This window comes from Plecotus auritus, assembly GCF_963455305.1.
Source record: "Plecotus auritus genome assembly, chromosome: X".
Classification (NCBI taxonomy): Eukaryota; Metazoa; Chordata; class Mammalia; order Chiroptera; family Vespertilionidae; genus Plecotus; species Plecotus auritus.
The window spans coordinates 93,251,096-93,267,845 of record NC_137784.1 but is presented as its reverse complement, the minus strand read 5'-3'; the positions used below and the strand labels follow the sequence as shown (position 1 = coordinate 93,267,845).

Here is a 16,750-nt window from a genome sequence, read left to right as displayed (position 1 = left end):
TGAAGGCACGTGGCTCCTATCCCACTTGTTAAAAATGACATATTCCTGGGGTGCCATTTTTTAATTGGAGCATTAAAATTGGAGCACCTAGAAGCATCTGGGTGGTTTACTTTATTTTAAAACCCCTGTAGCAATGATAGTGTAAAAAAAAAGTCCAATTGTTAGGGTTAGAATTAATTATAAAGTTAAGGGCAGGGATAGGATTAGATATAGAGATAGTTTTAAGGATATAGTTAAGGATACAAATAATGCTATAGGTAAGGTGTGAGGATATGGATATATTTAGAATTAAATTGAAAATTAGCAGTAGTAAGAGAAATTAAATTTAGTGGGAGAAATACGTTCACTAAGTACACTTCTCTTTGCCACGTGGAAGCAAGTGTGAGGATGAGGCCTCTATCACCATTTTTCCCAGAGTAACTATGGCGAGCACAGGTTTGCTGGCAACAAAATGAGCATTTGTTTTTGTTAAGGCACTGAAACTTTGGGATTGTTTTTTATTACAGCTTAGCCTAAGGTATCCTGATGGATTCAGAAATCTAAGAATCCTAGCAAGCTGTTGATTGAGAATACCTTCAATAAGAAGAGAAACTACATATAAAAACGTGTCTTTTCTTTCATCTCTCTTTCTCTTGATTTTGGCTTAAGTGACAGCCAGCCAGGTTGTTTCATGTTATTTATGCAAGTGGTGGACCAGATGGTGACTATTTCCTACCCAATAAATATACTATTTGTTACAGATGCTATTCTGTCCTGCCAAGATCCAACCCTCAGGGCTGAAGGGCTTAGTTCTCTGATGCTGGGCTGACTGTGGACCAACAGCTCTCCACTATCAGCCCCATTTGGGAGCTGCAGCATCTTTGGAAGAGCATGAACCAGCATAATGTCATACATCTCTCTTGGGGCCAGTGGAGGTACAGAGGTCTGGTCGCCCCACTTCAACTTGGGACAACTCTGAATTTTGGCAACATTAAAAGATAATACAAGGCCCACAGATACTGCTGCTCATTATATATCCTAGATTCAAAGTTCCTGGGAGTCAGCTAAGTGTTTTGTTGTTCATGCCTCTTCATTGTCTTTCCCCTGGCATTGTAGTCTTCGAGTACATGGAGAATTAGTCATGAAGGGTGATACTTTCTGGTTTTGTTTGCCTTTGTGAATTTGTTTTACAAAATTCAATTTAAGTTTCAAAGAAATGGTATATTTCTCCCTCTCTTGGTACAGGTCGAATAAACCCTTATTGTAACTTTGTCACGGTCCAACTTCTCCCTCTGCCCAGTTCCACTTCCTTCCCTTTCCCCATGCATAAGGATCCCAAGGTCACTTCCCAATAAACATCCTGCACACTTATCTCCATCTCAGAGTTTTCATTCTGGGGAACCCAACCTATCTTTTAGAACCATTTGTTAATAGGTATGCTATAGGTCACATATTGGTTGAGAACCGCTATTATGCCACCTACTTTTGTTGGCATTGCCTATACAAATATCTCTTTCTAACATATTGGGCTCTATAGGTAATATGTTAACATGTGCTTAGGGAGAATGTACAGAGAGAAATGAGTCTCAACCTTGCAGATTGCATTGGCCTAAGCGTGAGCTGAGGAACTGTGTGTTTCTGCAGTAGGCAGAAACTTGCTGTCACTTGATAACAGGAAGCATCTTTCTGTCTTCAAACTACGAAGAAGTTCCAATGCTGTGGAATGAGGCACTTCAGCCTTCCCTTGCCCACTTTCCTTTTCAATAGTAGTAGCCACTCCAATTCAATTCCTTCAGAAATTTTGACATCTCTCCATTGCTTCGCTGTTGGGAGAGAGTAGCCCCTAACTTCAATAGTACAAGATATTTCTGGCTATGGGCAGCAGTGACCTGTTGTTTCAAGTGTCAGTTCAACCTTTATTTCTTCACATACTCCTAGGACTCAACCTAGTCATAGTGGCAAAGGAATAAGGTTTCCCTGCTTTCTTCTCAGAGAACTGAAGCCACACCAATATCACGTAGGCACCCCCAGCATCAAGAAGGTATATATGTATTTTGTCATCCCTGGCTCCAGGTGTGAAGGAACAGAGCAGCTTACTATGGTTACCCTGATGATTGCAGAGATATCCAAAGCCATCTGGGATGGAGGTAAGTTAAGGTGATTATGCTACACTGCATGACTAAAGAGCAGGGAATTATAAGGCCCATTTGGGCAACACTGAAAGATAATACAAGGCCCACATGTACTGATGCTCAATCTATATCTGTTGAATGTATAGTGAGCACTAACTATTGGGGATAAAACCATCAATAAGATAGACATGGTCCTTCCTGTTCTTGGGGAGCTTAGAGTCTGGTGGGAATAAGGTAGCAATGATACTTATAACAAGGAGAGCATGTGTGCCACCCATGTCCCTGCTCAGCTGAAAGAAGGTAGGATAATTTGGTAGTGCAGTTATTCTGCTAATGAATAATCAGTGATGTTGTTTTAATATTGTTTTTGTGGTTTACACATCTTAATTGTCTTTCCTCTGGTGGTGTAGTCTTTGAGTACGTGCGGAATTAATCAGAAGAGCAGCATTTTCTGGTTGTGTTTGTCAACTTATTTTAAAAGAATATAAAGTGAAGTGATATATTTTCCCCTCAAATGATGCAGGTGGAATAAAGACACATGACACATAAGCCAACTTTTAATAAATTTAATAAATTAATGGAAAGTATCACAAAAACCTGGAGCGGGGAGATGCAGGAACCAAGAATAAAACAACACTTTGCCACCACTCACAAAAAGTACCATATGATGGAGAAATTTTACAGGAAATAATAAAGGCAGTCTGTTGCATGTTTCTTAACAGATATACATATATAATAGTTCATCAAAATGATTTGTTTGACAGTAACTTCACCACATTCACAGTTATCATATGGACTTTTTAAAACACTTATAAAAGTTTGTAGATTTAACCTTGAACTGTAAGATTTATATCCAAATAAGTATATTTGTTTCATACCAAACTGCACAGAACTTACGAATAGCACACAATTTGAGAATAATTACTGTGTTGGGTACTAGTAAGTACTACTACTTGATGACATAAGAATTATTAACAAATGTGCTATAAGCTATTATAATTCAACTTATTGCCAGTGCTTTCGAACATTGTGGTTTATATTTTATTTCTGTGTAAAACATGTGCTATGAGCTTGCCCTGATAGTTAAGAAATCAGATGTTTCCAATTTTCTCTAATACTCACAATACTTCAGATCTGAATGTGTGGTCTTTTTAAGGACCGCTGAAGGGTTTTCTTCAGTCCTTTGAAATCACCTACTCTGCCCTATATTAATACAAATTGATGGATTCATGCAACATACATGACATACATGCATGACACCCTCTGTATGTGCACAACTCATGCTCGATGCATGCTATGTTTCTTCAGACATTTAATTGCAGTAAGAATTAGATCATCTCATTCAATTTCATATAATTGTTTTAACATGCAGTTCGACAGAGCTAACAGGCAGGTAGGCTTCACTTTCATGTTAGATTTGGGCATGCTCAAGGAATTGACTGACATTTGGCAGTGTTGTGAATCAAGTAGAGACTGTATGATTTTCCTCAAGTACAGCAGCTCTCTCACTGCCCCTGTGGCAGACTGTTGGATTTATCTACGCTGTGTGTTGAGGACACAGATCAGGGGTTTTAAAAATTCAGAATCTGCCTTCACCAATTTCACGATACTGAGAGGCACACTTTAAGGTGTGTAAGTAACTGTCAGGTATAAGAAATAGCATCATGAATTCTTCAGAAATTGTTCCACAGTTGTGTGAGATGGACACACATGGAAATACAGTTACTGGAAACATTGTATACTCTGCACACAGCATAGATTTAATGGTCTGACTGTAGCAATGCCTGAAAACCTTTCATGGTTTACAAGCTAGTAAAGGGGTACTGAATTCTTAGAGAGCAGCAGGCCCACGAATGAAACGATGGCCAACACTGATTGTAACACAACACTATATTTTAACAAAGGTTTAGACTTCTGGTACATAAATGCAGTACAATGAAGAGCTTGCCACTTTCACAAATTAGCTGCAGCCTTTTCCTGCACTAGAGTTTGGAAGGATCTGAAAATGAGATAAATTTTGTTTAAAATCCAAATGGAAACTCTGTATTTCTTTTATTCCTAGAGTTCAGTAAAAGCTTCTTTTTAATTACTTTTTTCACATTCTAAGGGCCACATTCTGTAGTCCTTAATCAAGTAAAGCTTCCAAGGTTTTGATCATCTATGCTTCCAACACAAGTTTTACTCAAAAATGGACTACAAAATTGGGCCCTATAGACAGAGGTACCATAATTTAAAAAATATTTTAATAAGGCTCAAAATGCTAATTTCACTTTGTGTGTAGCACACGAATTTTCAGGATCCTGAGATCAAAATCCAATTGATGTTGAATTCTGGATTGGGAAATAAACCTGGGATCTCATTTCCCAGTTTAATTATGTAATTAGGTATTTACTAAGGACCAGAATGAAAACATTAATTTCAATTTGTTTGTCATTATAATCGGAATTTAAACATTGTCCTTAAGAAGTGAAAAGCTATTAGTGGATGTATCTCATATTATCCTTCCACTTCTGTAGTCCTGGTTAACCAGCTGCTATGTTAAATATCACTATGTTTGGGGACAGACATTGCAGTACAATATCAATACAACACTCTGACAATGTCAAATTTTGTCCCATATGTGACAAAAAGACTATGTTCTACCTTTGCCTCACTAATGATATGACAGAGTATAGGAAGGCAGAACTTATCTTACTGTGTTTATGTGTGTAGATGGATGAGCACAGCACAGCAAGAATTTAAAGTATATATTTACTGTTAACCCGAAAAAAGATTCCACCAAATTTTTAATTTTGGTGTGGCTGAAATACAACCACTGTCTTATGCATCATTCTGGTCTTCTGCAAATGCCACCTGAGATGAACATTTCCTTATTCACAAAAGAAGGCAAGAAAGAAAGAGAGAGACAGAGAGAGGGAGGGAGGGAGGGAGGGAGGGAGGGAGGGAGAGAGAGAGAAGGAGGCAAGGAGGAAGGAAAGGAAATAAAACAATCAACATTTAATGCATCCAAGAATCAAAATAAGTTATTCTCCATCTATTATAAACAGTAAATATAGAACCCTAAATCTCACTATTGTACACATAATTGCAAAATACAGGGTTGCAAAGCTATATATAAAAAACACTTTTTTCCAGACAGCAGTATTTACATTAGTTAGAACCAACAGGAGATCATACAAGAATAGTTTCCTAGATTACCAGCATTACTGTAGGAAAAGACTGTGCTGTGCTTTCTTACACACTACTGATCCTTTCACTAACCACATTGGAGGGATTTTCTGGGAGCTCCAAATTCTCAACTTGCATCTCTATCCCTGGTTCATTGTCATCAGCTTTCTTTATCACGCGTTCGTTGGTAGGCCGGTAAATGTTAACATTGAGCTCCCTCCCAGACAAAGCAGTAGCAGCAACTCGCGGGATTTGCCTGACAGGAGGCTTTTTTTCTGGCTTATAATTGCAGCGCAGATAGTTGGAGAAAGCCCTTCGGTAAACTTTGTTGAAAAGAGTGTACACCAGAGGATTAATTCCTGAACAAACATAGCCAATCCAAACAAACACATTCAGAAGCTTTTCCATGAGCTTTTGATTACAGGACTTCTCACAAAGAACCGACAGAATATTAGTAATAAAAAACGGGCACCACATGACCAGAAACACAAAGAAAACAATGCCAAGGACTTTCGATGCTTTCCGTTCATTGTTAATAGCTTGCATGGTGCCTCTGGGACGTTTTTCTTTCTTCTTTCTTCGGCGAGGTTTCACATCTTGGTTAGGGTTAGCAGCGTTGTCTTCCTCGGTGGCATTCTTCTTGCAGCACTTCAGGAAATCCAGGCTTATTTTGGGCAGTTCCTCAGTGTGGCCGTGCAGTAACATCAGAGCTTGTCTTCGAAGAACGTAAATCGTCAGGAAGTAGGTGATCACCATAATCGTCAGTGGTATGAAGAACGCTACGAAAGACCCAATAAGAACGAAATTTGGGTCATTCAGCACACAGGTGGTATTGTGGGCGAACACCTTGCTTTCATCTCTCAGTCCAAGCACTGGAATCGGTACTGACACACCTGAGCAACAAAACAAAACAAAACAAAACAAAACAAAACAAAACAAAGGGGAAAAAATGAAAGAAAAAAGGAAAAAAAAAGAGGTAGGACATTGTTATAGCACATTGAAGGACTGAACAGATTTGTGCAATGGCATATACTGGTATTCAATTGCATTTTGCTGAAGAAAATTTAGATTTGACATTTGTTGAAAGCTATTCACAGCATAAATTGGTAGTCACACAAGAGTAGCAGTGTGAGAAAATGAAAGTTATTTTTTATGTTAGGAATGCTTTCTCCCTAGATTTCTATAGAAGGCATGGAATTATCATTGTTGAGATTAACTATTATAAATACTGTTTTTGTAAGACTGGATTGTGTCTGTTTGTTTTATTTCCAGTTCCTAAAACTGTCCTGGCTCATAAAAGGTACTCAATAAATATTTATTGAATGAATGAATGAATGAATACATTTACATCTGTACTCAATGACATTAAAAAATTCAATCATTTTTTTTAGCATATCATCTTCCAAATGCGATACAAATGATGAGTATATCACTTATAAGGACAACAATAGCATACCAGGTTTGGTTGGCCTGACTTTGAGATGAGGTTTTAGCTGACAACATACATTTCCATTCCCACCTTTCCTGAGGAAAGAGGTCAATAAAAGGAAAATTTATGTGTAAGTCCTTTGGAGATATGGCCTGGGAACTCCGGAGTTTTTGGAGATGGAGAGGACAGTATGACCCCCAAATGTGCTACAGAAGCTAGATGTGACCACTATGCAGAAATACTATATAAGCAGAAACTGAAAGGACACTCTTTTTAGCAAGAGTTTCACTGAGAGTCTGGGCATAAGCAACATTGTTTCAAGTTTAAGAGACAGAGTGAAATACAGAGTTGGAAAAGATGCAGTCCTCTAATTTCTGTGTGAAATTTTGAGCATTTTTGTTTTTAAGAATACTGAGAGTTAGTACTCTAGGTAAGCATCTCCATTAATAAATATGCTCACAGACAGAAAATATCAATAAGGAGGTGGGAGCAGGACGTGATTATGTGCACAAGCATCAGTAAGAAAGATGAAAATTTTCAGAAAACACTATGGAAAATATTGAAGATGTCCTGCATCAATAAGTAGGAATAACTTGCAAGAAAAGTAAAATCTTAATGTTAATTTATTCTCCCTTATGTTGACAGAAACTTGAAGGCTGGGAAAATTAGATTGCATTTTCAGAATTATATCAGATTATTATTAGGAATCCTGGGCTGGTGGATATCAATACCATGAACAGTGAGAAGAGATAGAAATGCACTCTCAGAGATCATTGCTGGCTTTAGAGAACATGCAGGCAACTGTGACAAATCCGAAACTGAAAGTCCCTACAGTTTGTCTTAATATCCTTCCTCAGGTATAAAGTTAAAGGATGATCAAAAGAGAAAAAGCAGTCAATTTTTTGAGAGCTCACCCATGATGTTGATTGTTATTTAATTTCTGGGAAGACCAGAAGAAGAGAGTGTCTGGAAAGTTATATTTAAGCCTTTTTCCTCAGACACTGAAATTCTAAAATGACTGGCCTTTTTCTAGAAGAGAGAGAGAGAGAGAGAGAGAGAGAGACACCAAGTGATGGTATAAGAAACAGCAATAGATGTGGCAAGACTCCTTGGGGTATTTGGTACATCACTACAACCCTGAACCTATGCATGCCATTCAAGAAAGTAAGAAAGGCTATAAAAACTAGAACATACCCAAACAGAATGTATTTTGAGGTAATACAGTGCAGGATCCTGGTACAGAAATCTCTGAAGCCTGGATTGGAAGAGTGGCAAGTATCAGAAGGTAATTTTCACCAAGTTTGCTGAAATGCTTGGATGAATTTCAACAGGCTTTTGGAAATACAGAATACAACAAAGCACACTGGTTATATTTCTTGAGTTATAAAAAGACAGGCAAGAATACTGCCATCTTATATCATTAGAACATTTGGTCCAAAGGTCATAAATATAAGGGGATCTCTAGAAAGTACAAGCCCATCAGTAAAAAAGCACTCAGCCCCAGCAGAGGGAGCCACAAGCTGTGAATTGCTGATAGTCCCAAACAGGGTACTCAGGGCCAGTCAGAAACAGCATCTGACACTGTCCTACACTAGAGATTGGGAGTCATAGCAGATCTGCCTAATACATACACAAACCCAAAAGGACAGCCAAAACAGGGAGACAAAAAACAACCCCCAAATGAAAGAACAAGAGAATGCTCCAGAAGAAAAGCAAAATGAAATGGAGATAAGAAATTTATCTGATATAGAGTTCAGAATAATGATGGCAAGGATACTCAACAGCATGAGAAAAGATAAAGTAATTATGAAAAAAGACCAGTCAGAAATATAGAATGACATAGCGCTAATAAAGTGCACAGTGGAAGGAATACACAGAAGATTATGGGAAGCTGAGGATCAGATAAGTGAATTAAAAGACAGGGTAGAAACAATCACTCAATCAGAGAAAAGAAAAAAAAATTTAAAAAACAGGAGGACAGCTTAAGGGAGCGGTGGGACAACATGAAAAGTAACAATATTTGCATAATTGAAGTGCCAGAAGGAGAAGAAAGTGATCAAGGGATAGAGAACATATTTGAAGAAATAATGGCAGAAAACTTCCCTAACTTGGTAAAGGGAAAAGTCACACAAGTTCAGGAGGCACAGAGAGTCCCAAGCAAGAAGAACCCAAACAGGCCCACATCCAGACATAGCATAATTAAAATGCCAAAAATTAAAGACAAAGAGAGAATCTTAAAGCAGCAAGAGAAAAGCACTTTGTTACCTAGAAAGAAGCTCCAATAAAACTGTCAGCTGATTCCTCATCAGAAACTCTACAGGCCAGAGGGAATGGCATGAAATTTTCAAGGTAATGAAAAGCAAGGATCTGAAACCAAGATGACTATATCCAGCAAGACTATCATTCAAAATAGATGGTGAAATAAAGAGCTTCTCAGACAAAAAAAAAAAAAAAAAGCTAAAGGAGTTTATCACCACCAAACCACCACTGCAAGAAATGTTAAAGGGACTGTAGTAATGTGTAGAAGAAATAGTGAAAGAGAGAAACATATGCATAAAGAAGTAAAATGACAATAAATAAGTACCTATCAATAATAACAGCTATATATATAAAAGCCTAAGTGGCCAAATGACCAAACGATTGGTCGACTGGTCGCTATGACATTCACTGACAACCAGGGGGCAGATGCTCAACACAGGAACTGCCCCCTTGTGGTCAGTGCGCTCCCACAGTGGGAGCACTGCTCAGCTGACCGATGGGTCTCTCACGATCAAGACTGACTGGGCATGAGCCCGTGGCAGGTGTAGTAGGGCCGGGATGAGTGGGAACGGCAGGCAGGAGTGGCAGGCAGCATTGGACTGCTGGTTTCAGCTCAATTCTGGCAGGCCACACCAAGAGCCACTCCTCTAGTTAAATATAAATGGATAAAATGCTTTAATCAAAAGACATAGGGTACATAAATGGATACAAAAACATGACTCGATTGTATATTGTGTATAAGATACCCACATCAGAAAAAAAGACTCATATAGGATGAGAGTCAAGCAATAGAAAAAATTTTCCAATCAAATGGAAACAGAAAAAGAGCTGGGGTAGCAATATTCATATCTGACAAAATAGATTTCAAAATGAAGGCCATCACAAAAGACAACAAAGGTCACTTCATAATATTAAAGGGATCGATCCAACAAGAGGATATAACCCTAATAAATATATATGTACCCAATATAGGAGCACCTAAATAAACAACAACAACAAAAAACTTCTAGAGGACTTTAAGGGAGAGATAGACATAAATACAATCATGGTAGGGTACTTTAACTCCCTGTTGACTTTGTTGGATAGATATTCTAGACAAAAAATTAACAAGGAAACAGTGACTCTAAATGTCATACTGGATCAGATGAATTTAATTGATATTTATAGAACATTTCACCCCAAAGTTGTAGAATATACATTCTTCTCAAGTACACATGGATCATTCACAAAGATAGAGCACATGTTAGGATACAAACCAAGTCTCTACAAGTTCAAGAAGATTGAAATCATGTAAGCATCTTCTTAGATCACAATGGAGTGAAATTAAAAATCAACTACAGTAAAAACATTCCAAACATTCAAACACATGGAGGCTAAATAGCATGGTATTAAACAATGAATGGGCTATCAATGAGATCAAGAAAGAAATAAAAAAATTTCCTGCAAACAAATGAAAATGAACACATAACCCAAAATCTCTGGGACACAGCAAAATCAGTCTGGAGAGTGAAGTTCATAGCATTACAGGACTACCTAAATTAAAAAGAAAAGAAAAGGAAAGAAAGAAAGATTAATAATAACCTATTTAACCCTACAACTTCAATAATTAGAAAGAAAACAACAACAAGAAAAGCCCAGATTGAATAGAAGGAAGGAAATAATAAATATTAGAGCAGAAATAAATGACACAGAGACTAAAAAAACAAAAAACAAAAAAACAAAAAAACAAAACAAAACAAAAAACCCCAACAATACAAAAGATCAATGAAACCAAGGGCTGGTTCTTTGAAAAGATAAACAAGCTTGATGAGCTATTAGCCAGACTTATCATGGAACAAAGAGAGAGAACCCAAATAAATAAAATCAGAAATGAAAGCAGAGAAATAACAACTGACACCACAGAAATACAAAGGATTATAAAAAAACACGCTATGAACTACTATAAGCCAACAAGCTGGACAATGTGGATGAAATAAAAAATTCCTAGGAAAATACAATCTCATAAAACTGAATCAGAAAACCTGTATAGGGCAATAACAATTGATGAAGCAGAAACAGTAATAAAAAACCCCCCAGCAAACTAAAGCCCTGGTCTGGATGGCTTCAGAGGGGAGTTTTATCAAACATTCAAAGAATTAACACCTCTCCTCCTCAAACTATTAAAAAAAAAATCCAAGAGGAAGGAACATTTCCAACTTCTTTTTATGAGGCCATTATCCTAATTCCAAAACCAAATGAAGACCCTACAAAGAAATAGAATTACAAGCAAATATCACTGATGAACAGAAATGCTAAAATCCTCAACAAAATATTAGCAAATCCAATCCAGCAATATATTAGAGGTGGGTTCCCTCAGCCTGGCCTGTGGGGATCAGGCTGAAACTGGCTCTCCGACATCTCCCAAGCGGTCCTGGATTGCGAGAGGGCAGTTCTAGGGTGACACAGTCGGGCTCTATCCTCTTTGATTCCAGGTGTGTCACCTGAGAACCGCAGCTGCCAAGTCACTGCAGCTCAGCGGCTCCTGCGTAGCAAAAGAAACCATCAACAAAATGAAAAGGAAGTCCACTGCATGGGAGAACATATTTGCCAGTGATACATCTGATAAAGGGTTAATATCCAAAATATATAAGGAACCCATACAACTTAACAAAAGGAAGACAAACAATCCAATTAAAAAATGGACAAAGAATAAATAGACACTTCTGCTACAGATTAAAAGACTTAAAAGACCTATCAAGCCCCTTGAACTCTTGATACAAACAAACTTTAAAAAATATTCATGACACATGTGGAAATTTTGAACAATAATGACCTTTTGATGATATTAAATAATTATTGCTCATTAATTTTTAAGATTGATATTATGTATATAATAGTTCTTATATTTTTAGATATACATACTAAAATATTTGTGGATGAAATATTATGTTGTGTGGAGTTTATTTCAAAGTAATATGGGAGGGAGAAGTGGATGGAGGTGTGCATGAAACAAGGAAGTCCATAAATTGATACAGTTTAGAGATGGATTATGAATACATGGGTCTTATTATATGGTTCTATCTACTTTTATAATCTTTGAAAGTTTCCATAACAAAAGCTTAATCATATTTTTAAAATTGTAAAAAGAAAAACATAGAGGTCCTTTTTGAAACTGACAATGAAATCCCTATTAGACCTCAGATCATAAAGTTCTCCAAGACTTAGTGGTCACTGCTAACCTTGAAAGTGATTACTTCCAAAACAAGACTCTTGGTCTGTTAAGTGGAAACACTCACCACTTTGATATAATTGTAGGGAAGAAGTTCATTTTCTGACAAAAAAGTTTATACTTTCTCAGGATCCTGTAATAAGACCAGAAGAGTATAGGGGAATTGCTCCCTTTCCATCTCCCCCCCCCCAACCCCACAAGCAATGTGGGAACTAGAGTATGGAGGAATCCTGACAGGGGCAGACACACCTACACTCAGGAAAACAGTGCTGGAGCAGAGATTCAATCCCCACAGGAAATGCTGCACAATCTTCTACCATGTTCCCCGAAAATAAGACATCGTCCGAAAATAAGACCTACTTACAGGTTGCCTTCTGAGTGAAATATAAGGCATCCCCCCGAAAATAAGGCCCCCAGGCTCTGTCTCAGAATGAAAATTAATTTACCGTAAACTGGTCGCTAGGGCCGCCCCGACTGGCTTCTAGCAACCAGTGACGTTACACGCAGTCCTGACGTCACTGCTGTGTGGAGGTGGAGTGGAGGTCGGAGTGAGCGGTGAGCGCGGGGCGGAAGAGAGGAGGAGACTTTCGCAGATGCATGTAGAAGAACAGGAGGATTAGAGCGGACAGGATGCGGCAAAGGTGGTGAGTGCTGGTCTGTCTCTGGTGACACTACCTGATGCTCACGGCCGCCTTCATGATGACTGAAGGTTCTCAGTCAGTGGCAGACCCTGCTCCAGCCCAGATCCAGGCCCCAGCAAGCCCAGTGACAGTCCCCAGGCAGGCCCCAGGGGGTAAATGTCTGATAAAGGGGTAGGGGGGATGTCTGGTGAAGGTGTTCAGTGGCACAGGAGTGGGGGGCGGGGGATCACTTAAAATGACACAGGAGGATCAGAGGGGGCAATCAAAATGACACAGGAGGATCAGAGGGGACAATCAAAATGACACAGGAGGATCAAAAGGGGTTACTAAAATGGTAATCCCCCCTCTGATTCTCCTGTGCCATTTTGATTCCCCCCTCTGATCCCCCCTGTGTCATTTTGAGTGATCCTCCTCCCCCCACCTTGATACCCCAATTCCTTTTTTTTTACCCCTAGAAATGAGTGCAAAAAGAAAAAGCTACTCCGTGGAGTACAAGAAAGGAATCGTGGAAGACTCTTGGGGCCAAAATCTTACTGCTTTCTGCAAAGAGAAGATGTTGAGTATCCGCTTGGTTCGAAAATGGCGAGCAGAGTATGGTAACATCATTGAACAAGTGGACAAGGGAAATGCTAAAAAGCGCAAGTGTGGATCAGGTCGGCAACCATTATTTTCCGAGCTGGAAGACCTGATCTGTGAATGGGTTGTTGACAGGAGAGCAAAGGCTTTGGTTGTGAATAGGGCTCAGATTCAAGAATTTGCCCTTGCAATGGCACCACAGTTTGACATAGCCCCCGAAGATTTCAAAGCATCACAACACTGGCTGGATAATTTCCTTCAGTGAAGTGAACTGTCTTTAAGAAGATCTACAACATTGTTTAGGTTGGAAGATACTCAAGTTATTAAGCGAGCACTTGCATTCAAGTCCTTTATTGATGATGCTGACTTCTCTAAATACAATCTTTCCAACATGATTGCTCTGGATGAAACTGCAGTGTTTATGGGCCAATCATCTCAAACAACAATTGAACAGCAGGGTGCCTCCTTGGCGTACATTCCCTCCACTGCTTACAAAAGTGTACGTGTTTCCTGTATTTTGGCAATTCATCTGGATGGCACTAAAATCCCACCTTTAATCATTTCTAAGGGCAAGAAGGAAAAGATTGAACGTGTTTTGGGCGTTTTTATTCTTGAAACTGAAAAAGCCTGGGCCACACAAGCAGTTATAAGGAAATGGGTCGATTTAATGCTGCCGCTTGTTATGCGAGGGAGCCAAAGAGGTCTGCTAGTCTGGGATGCAGCCAGCACTCACCGTGCTAAAGACATGAAGACATTTCTTCATGAAAGAGATCAGATAATGATTCCTGCAGGAATGATGGCCTATCTCCAGACTCTTGATATTGCAATAAACAAGCCATTCAAAGACAATTTGCGCATGGAAATTAATGACTACATTGAAAATAGAATGGAGAGAAATCAGCGTGGAAACTTTGTGAAACCTAAACTGCAAGAAGTTGTGACTTGGGTGAAGAATTCATGGGAGAAAATCACTGACAGTTGCATTGCAAATGCACTGCGAGCAGGCTACCTTGACAAGAAGTACTCATTTAAAGATAGTGCTATTGCTAAACATGAGAGATTTGGTCCACTGATTCTGAAAGAAATGGAGTCACAAGAAATTCACCAGGAAATTCAGGAATTGGATTGTTATGATGATGTTCCAGAAGATGATGACATGATTGTCATTGAATGAGTAAATTCTTGATACTGTAGGATTCACAGTTTGTCTGGTTTGTGTTGACAACTACCGTACTACCATACCGTATATAGGTAATAAATTTCCTTTATTTTCATTTAACAATAAATGTGTACTGTATTCTTCTTCATGGAAAAATAAGACATCCCCTGAAAATAAGACCTAGCGCGTCTTTGGGGGCAAAAATTAATATAAGACACTGTCTTATTTTTGGGGAAACACGGTAGATATTCCTAGAGACATTTGAAGTCTCTGGGGAAGGCCTCATACACTGACTCTAAGATCAGTGAAAGTCAGCCCAGTTCTGAAATGATGTTATCTTGCTTCTGTTAAAAGATTTATTATTTTTCCTAAGGGACTCTTGGGCCTAAAAGTAGGCCTTTTCAAGGGACCACAAAAGAGAGTAGCAGAGTGATTCCAGATGAGCAGAAGTTGTTTTTGGATATGTGAGGCCAATTTTATCTTTGGCATTTATTTGTATAATTTTATGTACATTGAGTAAAGAGTAAATCTAACATTAACTTTTATTGAGTCTACCTTATGTGCCAGGCACTGAACCATGCATATTACTGACATTATAGATGTAAAATGCATTATTTCAATTGGGTTAATACAAATATTTGGTAAAGTAACTTAACCTCTTTACCAAATCTATGCCATCTTTCTTTAGTTTTTGTTTTAAGAAACGATGAATGCAATCAACAAAACAAGAAGAAACTCAAGTTCTGTGAAACTATCTGGAAATTATAAATAATAGTAACCACTAAAGTAGCATTAATAACAATATATATTGCATAAATTATCTTATTCAATACTTTTTAAATTAAAGATATGTGTCAGCAGTTCTCAAAGTGTGGTTCAAGGACCCTGAGGGTCTCTGAGACTCTTCAAGAATTTGCTAGGTTTCCCTTTTTCACTACTTGTTTTTAAAACTTCATTTTCTTTATAAACTTCAACCCAAACAACATATCACAACAGGTTGCATGCAGATACAGGTATGAGAATCCAATTGTCTTTCCTTAAAGCTAAACATTAAAGAGATTTTCAAAACTGTATAACAGTGCCTATTTTCTTTCTGATATATTTTTGGAAAATATAGTTAGTTTTCATAAAATATTCCATTTATGTTAACATCACATGGGCTTATTACTGTTATTTAAAATGAAATGATTTATAAATATTTCTTGGTTTTCCTTTCTAATACAATAAATATCAATAGATATAAGCCACATAAACAAAAACTTTTTGGGGTCTTTAATTATTTTGAAAAATATAAAGTGTTCCTGAAACCAAAGAGTTTGAGAACTGCTATTCTATGTTAATGGCTGAAGTTATTTAAGCCTTAGAGAGTTAAGTTCAATAAGTGTATTACGTCTTTCTCAGTTTTAAATTTGTCAACCAGTAGAAATTCAGGTAATGTTATAGTGTAAACAACATCAATAATAGCAACAAAATAGTTTTTGTGCATTATCTCATTCATTCTCATAAAAATTCTGAAAGGCACATGCTATTTGAAGTTAACTTCAGAGAGTAAGTTTAGCAAGTATAACGAAGCAATCTTTGATACGTTTAAAACCTTTGATTTGGCCAAGGAGAAATAGTGAAAATAAACTATCATTAAAAAATAGCAGGTACAAATAACAACAACTGCAATAATAATATATTTTACTGAGTACTTCCTATTTGATACACATTAAGTCAATTATTTTAGAATTATTATATACTTTTATATATAATCTTATTCAATCCAGACAAAAAGATATAGAATTATTAACTAGAATCGCTTAATCTTTCTGAAATTAACTTCAATAGATCTATATAATCTTTAGAATTTTAGAAACAACAAAAATAATTATATTCTGCTGTTTTTTAACCAATAAAGTCAAATATTTTGCATGCATTATCTCATCAAAAACCCTGGTAAGCAATTATTATTTATTAAGGTTATTTAAACTCAGAAAAAAAATACCTTCAATAAACATCTAGAGTATTAGCATTTTATTAGATTCAGTAACATAGTTATAGTCAAATTTTTATTATCAATATCATGTGTTACTATGTCTTCTATGAGGACTACTGCTACTACTACTATTACTACTATCATTCACTGAGTGCTTACTAACTCTGGAACTTTATCAGTATTAAATACTTTGCATGCATCATCTCATCACATGCTCATCA

At 37.5% G+C, this 16,750-nt stretch overlaps 1 protein-coding gene across 1 annotated transcript in view; it reads right to left on the bottom strand.

Annotated features, from left to right (window-relative positions):
• Positions 1-2,668: 2,668 nt before the first annotated feature.
• The window catches only part of HTR2C (5-hydroxytryptamine receptor 2C), a 369,035-nt gene continuing 354,953 nt past the window's right edge, over positions 2,669-16,750 (bottom strand). Inside the window, exon 6 of the mRNA XM_080652579.1 lies at positions 2,669-6,172. Coding sequence (XP_080508705.1) covers positions 5,346-6,172 — 827 coding nt within the window. The 3' untranslated portion in view covers positions 2,669-5,345. The remainder of the gene's footprint in view (positions 6,173-16,750) is intronic.